Source organism: Eutrema salsugineum, unplaced genomic scaffold (assembly GCF_000478725.1).
Source record: "Eutrema salsugineum unplaced genomic scaffold, Eutsalg1_0 scaffold_10, whole genome shotgun sequence".
Taxonomy (NCBI): domain Eukaryota; kingdom Viridiplantae; phylum Streptophyta; class Magnoliopsida; order Brassicales; family Brassicaceae; genus Eutrema; species Eutrema salsugineum.
This window is the reverse complement of record NW_006256908.1, coordinates 7,965,308-7,982,779: the sequence shown is the minus strand read 5'-3', so window position 1 is coordinate 7,982,779 and position 17,472 is coordinate 7,965,308. Positions and strand designations below refer to the sequence as shown.

The following is a 17,472-nucleotide window of genomic DNA, read 5'->3' as shown; positions in this document are numbered from 1 at the left end:
TACATTATCATTTGAAATTTACTATATTATTAATCTAAAAAATGGAAAAAGACAGCAAATGTTTTTGGCAAAAAACAAAAAGCAGCAACTAAGAAAGGAAAACAGGTAGTTAATTAATGGGCCGAGCATAGAAGCCCACATTTTGAAGAGCCTTTTCATTCTAAACCCTAAACCGGGGAACAAGGCAAAAATGGATTTGCTGACTCCTTCTGTCTTCTTCTTCTTCTTCCTCCGACCTGTCTCCTAACCGTCGAAAGCTCTCGTGAGTCATTACAACCTTTTTCCAATGTCCGTAAATGTGAAGGTACATAATTTTACTTCATCATATAGTTTGCCGCCATCTTTTTTTTTTCTTTTTTCTGGGGATTCAATACCATATTTTTTCATAAATTGATTTTGGTTTACCTTTTGTTCCATCTGATAAGCTACCTGTGTTTTTCTTCTTCTTCCGAGAAATCACCTATTTTTAGATTCAGGGTAGTCAGAAAGTCTCCAACTTTATTCAATTTTAGCATTTATAAGTAACTAGAATGGTATATCGACTCAATTTTTCAGTAAGAATTATTGTAACGAGATGCAATTCATCGGATTATGTTTGGCCTGGAGTCTGGAGATGATGGATTACGAGAACAAGCTTGATCTTTTAAATTTCAGTTTACCCAAAAAGAACATAAGAAGATAAGCTTGTTCTTAAGGCATGGAAGGTTGTGTTTGTTTTGATTGGTTTCTGTCATTATTTAGGAGGAACCTGTGGTCCCGAACTGCGATGTCGATAATACAGAGCTTGCAGTTTTCAATGGAAATGGGGAAAGTGAGCTCGAGGATTTTGGGACACGCATTGATGTTATAACCGAGAGAGTGAATCAGGTGACAATTGCTTTTACTTGGCATCGTCACTAGTTTCTTATTTTCGAGTCTCTTAACCGATATATTTGGAGTGCAGCTTGAGCAAAGAGTTGTGGAGGTTGAACAGTTTTACTCTACCAAAGATGGAGCAGCTCAAACAAATACTTCTAAGAGTAACTCGGGCGGGAAAAAGGTTGCTATTTCTCAACCAAACACCTCCAAGTGTAACTCGGCCGGGAAAGCAAAATCAAAGGGAAAACATGTTTCCAGCCCTGAACTTATGCGTCAATTTGCAACTATTATTCGTCAGGCAAGCAAGAAAAAAGAGTATCCCTTTTTCTTTTTATGATATGCTTTTCAGATGATGATAAAAATTCAAGGCCCTGATCTTCGATTACTTTGTGTAATGCTTCCTTAGTTTGCCAAAGTTATACTGTTTACTCAGTATTTGAACCTTTCGTCTTCTTGTACCTCTTAGATTACTCAACACAAGTGGGCATGGCCGTTTATGGAACCTGTTGATGTTAAAGGACTTGGACTCGATGATTATCACAAGGTTCAGATTCAAACCTTGCTATCTTACTTTGTGGGCCAAATTGACTTTTATGGTTAAGTCGAAGTCCAGGCTTCCATGAAATTTCGCTGAAATGAGTGTGTTTGATAAAACTTGATAGCTTCTGTGGATTACTTAACAGGTTATAGAGAAGCCAATGGACTTAGGAACTATCAAAACTAAAATGGAGGCTTCGGAGTATAACAATGTCCGGGAGATATATGCTGATGTTAGGCTAGTTTTCAAGAACGCGATGAAATATAACGAAGAAAAAGAAGATGTCTATGTGATGGCTAAAGCTGTATTGGAGAAGTTTGAGGAAAGATGGCTTACCATAATGCCTAAACTTGTCGAAGAGGTACATCAAATGTTCATTTTTTCCAAGTATTGTCTTTGTAATGTCAGTGGTGTGTTGAACTGCTTTGGTATGATCAGGAAAAGAAACAAGCAGAGGAAGAAGCTCAGGACCATGCGAATAAGAAGCTTGCTCTGGAGGCTGCTCAAGCGGACAAGGCTAGGGACTTGAGCAACGAAGTAAGCAAACGCAAAACCTTTTTTTTTAGTTGCTGCTCTGTTTCAGGCCATTGATTATACTACAGTAGCTCGAGGTTTGATCAGTTTTTTTGTTTTTTTTTTCTCGTATCTTTAGCTGTATGAGATCGATCTGCAGCTCGAGAGACTCCGGGAAACAGTAGTTCAGAGATGCAGGTACAACTAATCTCTTGAGTTAGTCATTTAACCCTTAAATGAATGTTCTTAACTGAAATTTTCGTTGGATTCTGAAATGAACAGAAAACTGTCTACTCAAGAAAAGAAGGGACTTTCTGCAGCTCTAGGTCGACTCTCTCCTGAGGATTTGTCTAAGGCCCTAAAAATGGTATCAGAGAGCAACCCGAGTTTTCCGGCTGGAGCACCAGAAGTGGAGCTTGACATCGATGTTCAGGTAAACACCAAAATCTTTCTTGATCCAGTTTCTTTTGTTGTGGTTTTGCATCAATTTTTTTGGTTTTTAACGGTTTTTTTTCTTCCTTTTGTGAACAGACTGATGTTACTTTGTGGAGACTGAAGGTGTTTGTGCAAGAAGCATTGAAAGCAGCTAACAAGAGCTCTGGTGGAACAAACGCACAGAACAACAACAATGCTGGAGAGATCAACAAGAACAATGCGAAAAGACGGAGAGAGATCTCTGATGCAATCAATAAAGCTTCAATTAAAAGAGCTAAGAAAGCTTGAATCTCATTTCTTTTCTCTGCATCTCTCTGTTTATTGATCAACGAGGAACAAATGAATTTGGTGAACACCAATCTAAATTAGAGACACCTTCCAGTTCCATTGCGCATTTGGCTTCAAACGTACAAATTGCACAATGTAGATAGATGTACATCTAAAGAAGAATTATACAATGTATGAGACAAAAAAATCAATATGAAACAATATAAAAATATATTGACTCTGAGCTGCAGACGAGATGTTTGAGCCTCAGACTTGTCTATAACAGAGTTTTTTTTTTTTTTAACTAATAGCACTAATCTGCACATATGTTTTTCTCGACTTCAATTTCATTTTCATCATAGATGAATATTTATTCCATTGAACAAAGGTCATTTTGTCAATTTCCAAAGACCCACATTGACAAAGAAGTTAGAAAAGTATATTATCTGTAATTATTAATAACAATGGTTTCTCTTAATATATTATTAGGAGTTTGGAGATTATTCTAGCTTTAGGGCTACTGAAAAGAACAACTGAACAAGTAAGTCAGATGATTTTTGGACTTTTTTTCTGAAATAAAATTGATACAAGTTATCTACAAAAGAAGTGGATAGGGTGAGTCATTGCCACGCCTTTTGTCGAGTAAGTACAATTACCACATCAGAAGCCATGGCTAAGACCTTCTAGTTGTCATTCTCCACATTAATTTGATTTTTACAAGGTCTATATCCACATCACGTTCATAGAGAATTCTCCTTGTAGATACAGTACTTTCGCTTTTTAGCCCACGTAGGTCCTTGCTGAAGTATTTGTGAATCTTTTGCTAATTATTTTCCTTCTAAAAATCAGATTCTGGTGTTAGTCAAAGTTGTATAGTAATCTATGTGATATAAATAACTCCAACATATATATGCTTATAAGCTTGTGATTTGTTATAAATGTTTGTCAAGTAGTGCTTTGACATTACTCTAAACATTATAATGACGCAAATCATGTATTTGTGGTGGTCTAAGGAAGTCATTTTCATACATTGTCGACAAAAGAAAAAGAGAGTCATTTCTCACATCACATGGCGATATCAGATACATGTCATGTGCGTGAATTACTTATGTGGATGAACATTAACTGTAGATATAGTAACTCCAACAGTCCTACGTCTTCTATAAGACTCCAATAAAGTTCCTTATTGTAAATTTCTGTAACGAAAACAAACCTCCTTTTTTTCTGGCAAAAAAGAAAATACTCTCGGAGATGTTGTGTGGTTAAGATTTAAGGTCTGCCGACGTAAAGAAAATAGAGTTAACATCCAGATGTTACCAAGTAAAAATTAATAATCTAACTCACAATAAGACCAACGAATCACTTATAAGAGAAACAGACTTAACAAAAAAAAAAAACACTACGAAATCTAATGTGACTGTAATAATTAAATTCAGCATGTGATTATGCAATTATAAACATGAGCATAAGAGGGACATTACAACAACTTGAAATAGTATCATATAGACATTGATCTCATAATCATTGATCAAACCATCTCCTTCGAAACTCTAACACAACTTACACAAGTTAATTTGATTTTTTATTTCATTCCAAAGATGAGTCCAACCAACAAAAAAGTCAAACAAAAACGACCCGAAAAGCTCCAACATAAAGTAGCTCATATGGATGAGAGACTCTGATCTCATCCTTCGGAACATGACTTATTCAAACATCAATCATATTGAATGGTGGTAAACATGATGCGAAGAGAGGTATTTAATTTTAACTCTAGTATGTAATACGTTCCATGTGATTATTATTATTATTATTATTTTTTGAATAAACTGTATAGATCAATCTAATTGATATACAATTAACCAAATTTTGGCGCGTGCCAACCGTAGTAAACACACATCAAATATTCTCCCTACCTTAAAAGATTCTCATGTGATGAAGCAAATACGTATATCATTCATCAACGCGACATTGACACGGTTTCCTTTTTATAGTTGTTAAACATTATTAGCGAATAAATGATGTAGGAATCGGTCACGTATTTACAGTAATTAGGAGGAAAATAGCCATGATTATTACATTTTACCAAAAAAAATAGCCATGATTATCTAAACATATGCTAACATTTACTACTTGAGCCCACATGACTTTTGCGGGTTACAAAAAAATATTGTTATATTGTTGTTTATGTGATACGCTCAAAGATATGTCGTTATTTAGACTAATTTCAATATTCAGAGATTAGGTGATGAGACCAATTTCACCTTTAATTTTCATATGTAGTTCATATATCTGGTAGATTAAAAAAGAGATTGATTATTGAAAATGAAACAAAATAAGAAATGGAAGATTAAAATATAGAAACAAAAGGATTTGTCGACAAAAAGTTGCGACGAGTCACAAGTAAGCAGGACCAAGAATCGTACGGGTAAAAGCTTTAACAATCGATTGTCAGTAGGTCAGCAGAAAGATGGGACCCATAACTTTCTTAAGTTAAAAAAACCGATGAAAAGGACAATGTGTGCCACGTGTCAGTGACGTGGTCCAACTGCCAATAACCGACACCAACCTCCAACGATATAAAATACATCTTCTCGATATAATTTTTAAAAACTCAAATTCGTTTGACCTTAATCTCTTTAAATGTACAATCCGCCGTGTTAATTGTAGTGGATATAGTGAGACGCAAACTTGAATTCGTTTGACCTTAATCTCTTATATTTCTCTCATAACAAACAAGTATGTCACTACATCAGCATAAAATCTCTTATCGTATAAAAACAAAATACCCTGTCAAACTTCTTATAACAAAATTAACGTGTGTGTACTTTTGTTCTTTAAAAAGGGAATTGATTAAAGCCCGTAGGATAAGCTGAGCCACAAAAGAAATGAAAAATGCAACATTTGACCATGAAATTATGGTAATCACGACGCGTGGCGTAATGTAGCATGTAGGGTAACACTGTTGGGACTGACCTTCGAATTTAGTACGAAACTCTCGACTGGCCCGTGGGTTGCTTTGTCACATTTCATAGTTCTATAATAATTATAAAAAATGTCAAATCTGATGTAAATTTTTTTTTTAGTTGACCATAGTTCGTGAAACCATCGTTCAAAATTATTTATCCTGAAAACTCTACATTAGCATCTCTAATGTATGACTCCATATGTTTCTCTATTTTTGAGTTATATTTTAGAATAACTCAAAAATAGAATTGTATTTTACTCCAATGTAAGCTTCTTTTTTACTCCAATGTAAGCTTTTATTTTACTCCAAAATGGAATTATGACTTAAAAAAATATGAAGAAACTTTATTTTTTGCTCCATATATGGAGTAACTCCATTTTTTATTCCATTTTGGAATGGGATTTGGAATAGGGTTGGAGATAATTTTGCTCCAAACTCTATTTTGCAATGAAATTTGCAGTAGGGTTGGAGATAGTTTTAATACGATATTATCTGTTTTAAGTCAAATCAGCATGATTTTCTTTTTATTTTTTCAAATAATTTTATACTAGTTGAAATTAGGTGATTTTATAGACTGTAATTGATCATTCAACAATTGTCCTCAAATTATTGATTACTTCCAATTTCCAAACAAGGAATGATCTTCACCGTGGAAAGGAATGAGCTGGTTCAAGCGATTCATTTACTTGAGGGAACAAGCTTTATACCTACCAGTCAGTGGCGGAGCCACATTGATGTATATTTCCAAAGCCTTGTGTCATTGCCCCCACTAAGAATATCATATATATCTCTATTTGCCCCCAGTGAAAAAAATTTCTAGCTCCGCCACTGCTACCAATTCATGTTGGAAGAATGTGATGTTTTCAAACTATACTGTTTGTGAATCAGTTAAGGCTCATCAATATGCACTGTTGATGGCGGAAAGTGTTACAAGGGATAGACATCACCAATTGTATATCGGTCAGCCAGATCAACGATGGCTTTAGGATAACTTAACCATGCTAGAATGTCTCTTTAGTTTATTTCCAGCGCCTTGCATCGAAGACCGTTTTTTTGTTTGCCATATTTTTAGTATGTTTTTAGAAACTTTTTTATGTTTCTACATTTGCTATTTGAACCAAAGAAAAATATTATAAATCAGTACTAAAAGAAAAAATATGAGTTTCCAAGGGTTTTTTACATGTAGAATCACTTTTTCAAGTTTCTAAAATTGTTTAATATTTATTTTAAAATTTTGTCATTTTTACCTTACATTATGACGTGTATGTTTGTGTATCGTACATAAAGAATCACTTTTTCAAGTTTCTAAAAATTCTTTAATATTTATTTTAAAATATTGTCATTTTTACCTTTGTATAATATGATGTATATGCTAGTGTATCGTACACAAATAAATAATAAAAATTTCAAAATAGTCATTTATCCGTATAAAAAAAAACATAAAAAAATGACACGCAAATGCCAAAAAGACATGTATTGTATTGTTAGTAATTGTCCCCATATCCACAATCATTAGATATGTTTCAGATTTTTTCTTAAAGGACTATCATTATAAGATTGATATATGGTTAATGATTATATATAAACAACCATCTAGCTTATATAAAATATAGGTACCATATAATAGATAAAAGATTCTTAGATAATTATAAAATATGTAGATGTACACTTTCAATATCTAATTTTACAGTCTCTTATTAAGTGTAAATGTATAAACATATTTGAAAATATTAAATGTAAATCAATTAGGTGGAAGAGAGTTTTCTTCTTTGTGGGGGTAGTGGAAGAAGCCAAGGGGATTGCCACTGCTTCTCTTCTCCTATAAATTGCTTCCATTCTCCTTCTCCCATACCCAACAAAAGCCCAGGAAAACAGTTCTTATTTTGAGGATATCATAATATAATCTGTTGGAATCTGATATTTTATTTTATTTACGGTATGATACAGATAAACCCAAAAAAAAAAACCTGCGATTTTACCTATCTCTCTTCAAGTATTCTCTGTGTTCAAAGCTTCTGGCTTTTCTCTCTAGCCCTCTCTCTAACACTGTTTGATCATGTCTCTCTGGTGTACCTACACGCCCTGTCTGTGAAATATTATGATCTTACGAGATTCTGCAATTTCCTCTCTGATTGATTGTTTTCCTTTATAATCCGGTTTTTGTGACGATTTTTCAGGAGGATATCAAAATTTGTTCAGGTAAACACCAAAATCCGGCTGGAGCTCCAGAAGTGGAGCTTGACATCGATGTTCAGGTAAACACCAAAATCTTCCTTGATCCAGTTTCTTTTGTTGTAGTTTTGCATCAAATTTTTGGTTTTAACGGTTTTTTTCGTCGTCTTCTTCCTTTTGTGAACAGACTGATGTTACTTTGTGGAGACTGAAGGTGTTTGTGCACGAAGCGTTAAAAGCAGCTAACAAGAGCTCTGGTGGAACAAACGCGCAGAACAACAACAATAATGGAGAGATCAACAAGAACGATGCGAAAAGACGGAGAGAAATCTCTGATGCAATCAATAAAGCTTTTAATTAAAAGAGCTAAGAAAGCTTGAATCTCTTTTCTTTCCTCTGCATCTCTCTGTTTATTGATCAACAAGGAACAAATGAATTTGGTGAACACCAATCTAAATTAGAGACACCTTCCAGTTCCATTGCGCATTTGGCTTCCAACGTACAAATTGCACAATGTAGATAGATGTACATCTAAAGAAGACTTATACAATGTATGAGAAAAAAAAATATCAATATGAAACGATATAAAAATATATTGACTCTGAGCTGCAGACGAAATGTTTGAGCCTCAGAGTTGTCTATAACAGAGTTTTTTTTTTTTTTTTTAAGTAATGAGTTTGATCGACATACTTCATCCTACGACAGTATCGAACACGAATGTGTCAACACCAAAGAGACAATATGGAAAATCTGCTAAACTTATTACAAAGATGAGAGCGAGGCCAATCTTAGCACTAATCTGCACATATGTTTATCTCAACTTCAATTTCATTTTCATCATAGATGAATATTTATTCCTCTGAACAAAGGTCATTTCGTCAATTTCCAAAGACCCACATTGACAAAGAAGTTTAGATTAAAGTATATTATCTGTTATTATTAATAACAATGGTTTCTCTTAATATATTATTAGGAGTTTGGAGATTATTCTAGCTTTAGGGCTACTGACAAGAACAAGTAAGTTATATGATTTTTGGACCTTTTTCTGAACTAAAAATGATACAAGTTATCTACAAAAGAAGTGGATAGGGTGAGTCATTGCCACGCCTTTTGTCGAGTAAGTACAATTACCACATCAGATGCCATGGTTAAGACCTTCTAGTTGTCATTCTCCACATGTTCCTATTTTTTTTTTTTTTTTTCATTTGTAAAAGTTATCAAATATTTGGTTTTTACAAGGTCTATATCAACATCACGTTCATAGAGGATTCCCCTTGTAGATCCTTGCTGAAGTATTTGGGAATCTTTTGCTAATTATTTTCCTTCTAAAAATCAGTTTCTAGTGTTAGTCAAAGTGTAGTAACAAATGTTTTCGGATATCTATTTGATATCTTTTTCTATAGATACCTCCAACATATATGCTTATAAGCTTTTGATTTGTTATAAATGTTTGTCAAGTAGTGCTTTGACATTACTCTAAACATTATAATGACGCAAATGATGTATTTGTGGTGGTCTAAGGAAGTCATTTTCATACATTGTCGACAAAAGAAAAAGAGTAATTTCTCACATCACATGGCGATATCAGATACATGTCATGTGCGTAAATACTTATGTAGATGAACATTAACTGTAGATATAGTAACTCCTACAGTCCAACGTCTCCTCTAAGACTCCAATAACAATAATAAAAAAATTCATAATTGTAAATTTATGTAACAAAAACAAAAACTCATTTTTTCGTGCAACAAAAAAGAAGAAGAAGAAAACACTCACGGAGATGTTGAGTGGTTAAGATTTAAGGTCTGCCAGACGTAAAGAAAATAGAGTTAACATCCAGATGTTACCAAGTAAAAATTAATAATCTAACTCACAATAAGACCAACGAATCATTTAGAAGAAAAACAGACTTGACAAAAAAAAACTACGAAATCTACTGTGATTGTAATTAAATTCAGCATGTGATGCAATTATAAACATGAGCATAAAAGGGACATTACAACAACTTGAAATAGTATCATATAAACAATGATCTCATAATCATTGATCAAACCATCTCCTTCGAAACTCTAACACAAGTTAATTTGATTTTATTTCATTCCAAAGATGATCCAACCCAAAAAAAAAAAAAAACGACCCGTAAAGCTCCCATAAATAATATAAAGTAGCTCATATGGATGAGAGACTCTGATCTCATCCTTCAGAACATGACTTATTCAAACACCAATCATATTGAATGGTGATAACTATGATGCGAAGAGAGGTCATTAATTCAATGGAAAAATTATTAAATCTAGTTTGTTCCGTGTATTTTTTTTATTAAAATAAACTGTATACATCAATCTAATTGATATACAATTAACAAAATTTGGCGCGTGCCAACCGTAGTAAACACACATCAAATATTCTCCCTACCTTAAAAGATTCTCATGTGATGAAGCAATATTATCATTCATCAACGCGACATTGACACGGTTCCTTTTTTGTTATAGTTGTTAAACATTATTAGCGAAAGAGACAATCGGTCACGTATTACAGTAATTAAGAGGAAATTAGCCATGGTTATCTAAACATATGCTAACATCTACTACTTGAGCCCACATGAGTTTTGCGGATTAGAAAAAAAAAAATTGTTATATTGTTGTTTAAGTGATACGCTCGGAGATATGTCGTTATTTAGACTAATTTCAATACCAGTTTCCCCTTTGATTTTCTTAGTTCAAATTCAAATATCTGGTAGTTTAAAGAAGAAATTGAAGATGAAACAAAATAAGAAATGGGAAGATTAAAATACAGAAACAAAAGGATTTGTCGACAAAAAGTTGCGATGAGTCACAAGTAAGTAGGACCAAGAATCGTACGGGTAAAAGCTTTAACAATCGATTGTCAGTAGGTCAGCAGAAAGATGGGACCCAATAGCTTTCTTAAGTTAAAAAACCGATGAAAAGGACAATGCGTGCCACGTGTCAGTGACATGGTCCAACTGCCAATAACCGACACCAACCTCCAACGATATCCAATAAAATATTACAGTACATCTTTTCGATAGAATAAAAAAACTCAAATTCGTTTGACCTTAATCTCTTTAAACAATCCGCCGTGTTAATTGTAGTGGATATAGTGAGACGCAAACTTGAATTCGTTTGACTTAAATCTCTTATATTCTCTCATAAAAAACAAGTATGTCACTACATCAGCATAAAATCTCTTATCGTATAAAAAGTTAAAAACAATATACACTGTCAAACTTCTTATAACAAATTAACGTATGTGTACTTTTGTTCTTTTAAAAAGGGAATTGATTAAAGCCCGTAGGATAAGCTGAGCCACAAAAGAAATGAAAAATGCAACATTTGACCATGAAATTATGGTAATCACGACGTGTGGTGTAATGTAGCATGTAGGGTAACACTGTTGGGACTGACCTTCGAATTTAGTACGAAACTCTCGACTGGCCCGTGGGTTGCTTTGTCACATTCTATAGTTCTATAATAATTATAAAAAAAATTATTCTTTAGTTGACCATAGTTCGTGAAACCATCGTTCACAATTCTTATTTATCCTGAAAATTCCACATTAGTACGATATGATCTGTTTTAAGTCAAATCAGCATGAATTTCTTGTTATGTTATTTTTTCAAATAATTTTGTACTAATGGAAATTAGGTGATTTTATAGACAACTATATCATTGTCTAATATTTCCGATGTAGATTTTAATTGATCATTCAACAATTGTCCTCAAATTATTGATTCATTCCAATTTCCAAACAAGGAATGATCTTCGCCGTGGAAAGGAATTAGCTGATTTGAAGCGATTCATTTACTTGAGGGAACAAGCTTTATACCTACCAGTTCATGTTGGAAGAATGTGAAACTTGTCTTGTTTTCAAACTATACTGTTTGTGAATCAGTTAAGGCTGTTGATAGCGGAAAGTGTTACAAGGGATATCACCAATTGTATATCGGTCAGCCAGATCAACGATGGCTTTAGGATAACTTAACCATGCTATAATGTCTCTTTAGTTTATTTCCAGCGCCTTGCATCGAAGACCATTTTTTTGTTTGCCATATTTTTAGTATGTTTTTAGAAACTTTTTTATGTTTCTACATTTGCTATTTGAACCAAAGAAAAATATTATAAATCAGTATTAAAAGAAAAAAATATGAGTTTTCAAAGGTTTTTTATATGTAGAATCACTTTTTCAAGTTTCTAAAATTGTTTAATATTTATTTTAAAATTTTGTCATTTTTACCCTTGTACAGTATGACATGTATGTTTGTATATCGTACACGTAGAATCACTTTTTCAAGTTTCTAAAAATTGTTTAATATTTATTTTAAAATATTGTCATTTTTACCTTTGTATAATATGATGTATATGCTAGTGTATCGTACACAAATAAATAATAAAAAGCTTAAAATAGTCATTTATCCGTATCTAAAAAAACAATAAAAACTTTAAAAAAGTGACACGTAAATACCAAAACTGCTAAAGACATGTATTGTTAGTAATTGTCCTCATATCCACAATCATTAGATATGTTTCAGATTTTTTCTTAAAGGACTATCATTAAAGGATTGATATATGGTTAATGGTTATATATAAACAACCATCTAGCTTATATAAAATATATGTACCATATAATAGATAAAAGATTCTTAGATAATTATAAAATATGTAGATGTACACTTTCAATATCTAATTTTACAGTCTCTTATTAAGTGTAAATGTATAAACATATTTGAAAATATTAAATGTAAATCAATTAGGTGGAAGAGAGTTTTCTTCTTTGTGGGGGTAGTGGAAGAAGCCAAGGGGATTGCCACTGCTTCTCTTCTCCTATAAATTGCTTCCATTCTCCTTCTCCCATACCCAACAAAAGCCCAGGAAAACAGTTCTTATTTTGAGGATATCATAATAGAATCTGTTGGAATCTAATATTTTATTTTATTTACGGTATGATATAGAAAAACCCAAAAGAAAAACCCTGCGATTTTACCTATCTCTCTCTTCAAGTATTCTCTGTGTTCAAAGCTTCTGGCTTTTCTCTTTAGCCCTCTCTCTAACACTGTTTGATCATGTCTGTCTGGTGTACCTACACGCCCTGTCTGTGAAATATTATGATCTTACGAGATTCTGCAATTTCTTCTCTGATTGATTGCTTTCCTTTATAATCCGGTTTTTGTGACGATTTTTCAGGAGGATATCAAAATTTGTTTAACAAATTGAAAAGGAGAAGATGAAGTACGTGCTTGTAACAGGAGGTGTTGTGAGTGGATTAGGAAAAGGAATCACAGCAAGTAGTATTGGTATTCTTCTTCAGTCCTGTGGTCTTCGCGTAACTAGCATCAAAATCGGTATATATCTCTCCTTCTTTGATTCAAGTTCAAATTAATGACGTTTCCTTACGGAGCACTCAATCATTTTGTCTGAATGAAATGAAACCCTTTTTTTCTGATCTCTAGATCCGTATTTAAACTATGATGCTGGAACCATATCCCCTTATGAACATGGCGAAGTGTTTGTCTTGGACGATGGTAGTGAGGTAAGAAATAAGCCAAGTTTCCTCTGTTCTTATACCTTTTGGTTTTGAGAGGACTTCAACTTGAAAAAAAAACCTATTTTGATGGTAATTTTTTTTTTTTAAAGGTGGATCTTGATCTTGGAAACTACGAGAGGTTTCTAGGTTCCACATTAACTCGAGATAACAATATCACTTACGGGAAGATTCAGCAGGTTAACTCCTACATCTCAACTACTCAATGTTTCTTTGTTAGTTAAAGAGATTAATCTGCAACAACTCACAAAAGGTCTATTGTCACAGTATGTTATGGATAAAGAGAGGAAAGGAGATTACCTAGGGGCTACTATTCAGGTAAATGAAAGAAAGTTTCAACATTTTTATTTCATTTTTTCATAAGATTTGAGTTTTAAGATTTGGTTGTTATTGGATATTTAGATTGTTCCTCACATCACTGATGCAATAAAAGAGTGGGTGGAGAGAGTTGCCATGATTCCTGTTGATGGAAAGGAAGGTCCTCCTGATGTTTGCATCATCGAATTAGGCGGAACTATAGGTAATTAAACAAAAACAATAATAGCGAGATTTTGATTTCTTTTGTTATATGAACAGAGAATTTTTTTTTTTTGTGTTTGCAGGAGATTATGAATCCAGGCCTTTCACTGAAGCACTAAGCCAATTATCACACACCGTTGGTAAGAAAATTTCCTCCTCTACCATCACTGATGCAATATTCAATTGAATTGCTTAAATTTTAATTGTTGGTTTATGTTCAGGACGTGAGAATTTCTGCCTTATCCACGTCACCCTCGTGCCTGTGCTCGGTGTTGTTGGTGAACAGGTGTGTATATATATATATATATTTTTACAGAAATGTAGTATGAACTATATAGCTATGTCTTTGAGAAACTTCATTTTTCTGTTTTCTTATTTCAGAAAACAAAACCAACACAGCACAGCATTAGAGATCTACGAGGCTTGGGCTTGATGCCTAATATCATAGCTTGTCGAAGCACAAAGGTTTACTTGTTCATTTTGGTGTTATCTCCTCTATTCTATTGTAAAAATTGAACTCTTAATTTTCTCTTTTCTCTGATAGGTACTTGATGAGAATCTAAAAGCAAAGCTATCTCGATTTTGCTATGTTCCGGTAATGATGCATCCTGTTTTTAGTTTCCCTTGTTGTCTTTTTGTACTCGATTTTTTGTTTTTTTTTTTTTTTTTCTAATCAGCTTCCACACTTGTTGTTTTCAGATTGAGAATATCTTCTCTCTCTATGATGTTCACGACATCTGGCACATTCCTTTGTTGCTCAAGGTACGATTTTTCAACTACAGAATTATATCATCTAAGTTATGAAGAAAATCATCAAAGGCAACACTTCTCTTTGTCCCTTGAAACAGGAACAGAATGCTCATGAAGCAATCTCAAAAGTCCTTAACCTTGCTGGTATTGCTAAAGAACCTTCTCTAGAGAAATGGGCTTCAATGGTGGAAGTTAGCGACAATCTACATGTACCGGTGGGTCTCAAATCCCAAACAAATCGCATAGTGTGTAGCCTTGATGTCTCTTTCTTAACCCACCAAGTCAACATTTTTACAGGTGAGAATCGCTGTCGTGGGGAAATATACAGACCTCTCAGATGCCTATCTCTCTGTCTTGAAGGTAAAAACTTATACATCGCTTTCTCTCATGGCACATTGTTCCCTTGGTATGGTTTAATGTTTACGTGACTTCCTGGCCATGTCTCGTTGTTTTTTCTCGTCAACTTGTGTAGGCCCTCTTGCATGCTTCTGTGGCATTTGGCAAAAAGCTTATAGTTGATTTGGTTCCATCTAGTGATCTCGAAAAGACCACAGAGAAAGAGGTAAACAAATCCGATTAATACTTATCGCTCTGTTCTTGAAAACTCTAAAAACAGAATTTGTGTTTTCTTTTGGTGCAGAATTCACTCGCATACGAGGCTGCATGGAATTTACTGAAGGTTTGTTTAACGTTTTGACAATTTCACTGGTTTAAGCTTTTTGAGAAGCCTCTTGTGAGATCGTGTGTTTTTGAACTTCAGGGCGCAGATGGAGTTCTTCTCCCTGGAGGGTTTGGTGATAGAGGAGTGGAAGGGAAGATACTTGCAGCAAAATATGCCCGAGAGAACAATGTCCCTTTCCTCGGTATCTGTCTCGGGATGCAGGTCGCTGTCATCGAGTATGCACGCTCGGTTCTCTGCTTGCCTGATGCAAATAGCACAGAGTTTAAACCTGAAACCAATGATCCATGCATCATTTTCATGCCCGAAGGCTCCAAGACTCACATGGGAGGCACAATGCGTTTAGGCTCAAGAAGAGCCTATTTCCATGTCAAGGACAGCAAATCTGCAAGACTGTAAGAAACCAATCATCGATCCAAATTACTCTTTGAATGTTTTAGATTACTTATGTAAACCTCTTACAGATATGGGAACAACGAGTTTGTCGATGAGAGGCATCGCCATAGATACGAGGTACGAAATAGTTGAATAGTAATTACACATTTTGGTTTCCTAAAGCTTGGCCTTTTCTTCATACTGATGATGTACATGAACTGCTTTCTTGCAGGTGAATCCTGATATGGTTGCGTCCCTGGAGAACGCAGGTCTCTCTTTTGCCGCAAAAGATGAAACTGGCAAACGCATGGAGGTTTGATTTGTCTTAGCTACATTATGAATTTAAAATATGTTTGTTACCATCAAGCTTACATCTTTTACATGATATCCTTATATTGCAGATTGTTGAAATTCCAAGCCACCCTTTTTTCATCGGTGCTCAATTCCATCCTGAGTACAAATCAAAACCCGGGAAGATATCTCCTTTGTTCTTAGGTCAGAATTCTTGTCGAGATTTCAATCAAAAGCTTCAAACTTTTCTTTTAATCTTTTCAGCAATTCTCAACCAAATACAAAATCTTGTTTGCAGGGCTAATCGCTGCATCCTGTGGTGAGCTAGATGCAGTCCTGAAACCAGTTTCCATTCACCAAGACAACAACCAACTTATGGCACAAGGAAAAGAAACAAGGGTTGATCCTAAAACTGGTTCTTGTAATGGAGGAAGCAACAAGAAATCTCAGAAACATCTTGTCCGATGTAAGACATGACAGTTACTTCAGTGACCTCTTTCTCTCTTTTTCCCTCCATCCGATTTTAAATTAACCATTGATCTGATTTTAGGCTTCTTAACGCCATAGAACTGATTTTTGTTCCATCTTTATGATCTTTTTCTCTTTATCTAGGATGTTCTCTGTACAGCTGCAATAAGCTCTAGAGTCGGATTTCAGACCCCCAACAAAACTAAGTATTTATTTTTATTTTTGGAAGAATCAAGAAACATCTCAAATCGAAAATTTTGCCGGATGTCATATGGATCATATGTATACTGTATATACCGTATAAGCTCTTTATACCGTATAAGCTCTCTGTTCAAGTTTTCCATAAGGTATTTGGTTTGTGAAGAAGCATCAAGCATCTGATAAAACTGCAAGAGGCAAAATTGTAACCATTTATTTTAATCCCATTATATCTATCTATATATATAATAATAATAATTAAACTCCATGAAGATTGTGCCAATTATGAGTCGAGCATATCAGTACTTGTTGATTGTGTTTAAAGTTAGCGGGTTCGAAACTGAAAAAATATAAGACCTTTTTGGGGTTTATAAAGAAGATTTTCGGGGTGGGAAAATCAAACGAATCGAAATAGCCGAACCAAACCGGATTCCTGAATCCAAAATCGAACTGAAGTTTGTTACCTCATATAATTCGGTTCTAATTTTCAAAGTCCAAAAACCCAAAACCCAACAATTTCCAAACAAAACCAAACCAAACCAAAGGAGGAAGAAGAGAGATGGCACAAAAATGCAAATAATATAAAAGTAGAGGTTAAACTCGTCATTCACTGAAAAGAAACAAGGTACCGTGGGCTTGGGATCATCCGCTGATTCGTTTCAGTTAAAAACAGTGTGCGTTTCGTTTGGCTTTGGCGGTTGTTCTCCAACTTCCTCGTCTTCTGTTGTTTCTTTGTTCTGTCTCTGTCTCTGTTTCTGTCTCATACTCTTTATTTTATTCTTATTTTTTAATATAAAATAAAGAAATTTGGTTTTCCATTTTCTGAATATACGGTTCAATAAATCGGGAGATTTGATTTAAAGACACTTCCGCACAAGTTTTTTT

General features: G+C 34.1%; 2 protein-coding genes and 1 long non-coding RNA gene across 3 annotated transcripts; all 3 read left to right on the top strand.

Annotated features, from left to right (window-relative positions):
- The first annotated feature begins 185 nt into the window (after positions 1 to 185).
- On the top strand, positions 186 to 2,733 carry LOC18027059 (transcription factor GTE1). Its single transcript, XM_024147930.1, has 9 exons — positions 186 to 304; positions 742 to 867; positions 944 to 1,156; positions 1,325 to 1,402; positions 1,542 to 1,757; positions 1,835 to 1,933; positions 2,049 to 2,107; positions 2,192 to 2,342; positions 2,441 to 2,733. The coding sequence occupies exons 1-9, from the start codon at positions 287 to 289 to the stop codon at positions 2,630 to 2,632; spliced, it is 1,152 nt and encodes a 383-aa protein (XP_024003698.1). The 5' UTR covers positions 186 to 286; the 3' UTR covers positions 2,633 to 2,733.
- A 4,704-nt stretch (positions 2,734 to 7,437) lies between these two features.
- Positions 7,438 to 8,229, top strand: LOC18027058. The gene is made up of 3 exons (XR_002896569.1): positions 7,438 to 7,512; positions 7,754 to 7,831; positions 7,936 to 8,229. It is a non-coding gene; the product is annotated as an uncharacterized LOC18027058 (long non-coding RNA).
- Positions 8,230 to 12,634: 4,405 nt separating this feature from the next.
- Positions 12,635 to 16,398, top strand: LOC18027057 (CTP synthase). Its single transcript, XM_006410581.2, has 20 exons — positions 12,635 to 12,706; positions 12,950 to 13,107; positions 13,216 to 13,295; positions 13,400 to 13,486; positions 13,575 to 13,625; positions 13,710 to 13,827; positions 13,910 to 13,966; positions 14,048 to 14,112; positions 14,208 to 14,291; positions 14,371 to 14,421; positions 14,526 to 14,588; positions 14,675 to 14,791; positions 14,874 to 14,936; positions 15,049 to 15,138; positions 15,217 to 15,255; positions 15,337 to 15,650; positions 15,720 to 15,768; positions 15,863 to 15,943; positions 16,032 to 16,125; positions 16,220 to 16,398. Exons 2-20 carry the CDS (start codon positions 12,990 to 12,992, stop codon positions 16,396 to 16,398), a joined length of 1,800 nt encoding a protein of 599 aa, XP_006410644.1. The 5' UTR covers positions 12,635 to 12,706; positions 12,950 to 12,989.
- The last annotated feature ends 1,074 nt before the right edge of the window (positions 16,399 to 17,472 follow it).

Excerpts from the sequence above, each read along its gene's own strand:
- LOC18027059 (XM_024147930.1), top strand. Across the intron at positions 1,934-2,048 it reads CTAGGGACTTGAGCAACGAA|CTGTATGAGATCGATCTGCA; the intron begins GTAAGCAAACGC and ends TCGTATCTTTAG. Across the intron at positions 2,108-2,191 it reads ACAGTAGTTCAGAGATGCAG|AAAACTGTCTACTCAAGAAA; the intron begins GTACAACTAATC and ends TGAAATGAACAG.
- LOC18027057 (XM_006410581.2), top strand. The coding sequence starts at position 12,990 with ATGAAGTACGTGCTTGTAACAGGAGGTGTTGTGAGTGGATTAGGAAAA. Across the intron at positions 14,589-14,674 it reads ACATTCCTTTGTTGCTCAAG|GAACAGAATGCTCATGAAGC; the intron begins GTACGATTTTTC and ends CCCTTGAAACAG. Across the intron at positions 15,651-15,719 it reads GACAGCAAATCTGCAAGACT|ATATGGGAACAACGAGTTTG; the intron begins GTAAGAAACCAA and ends AACCTCTTACAG.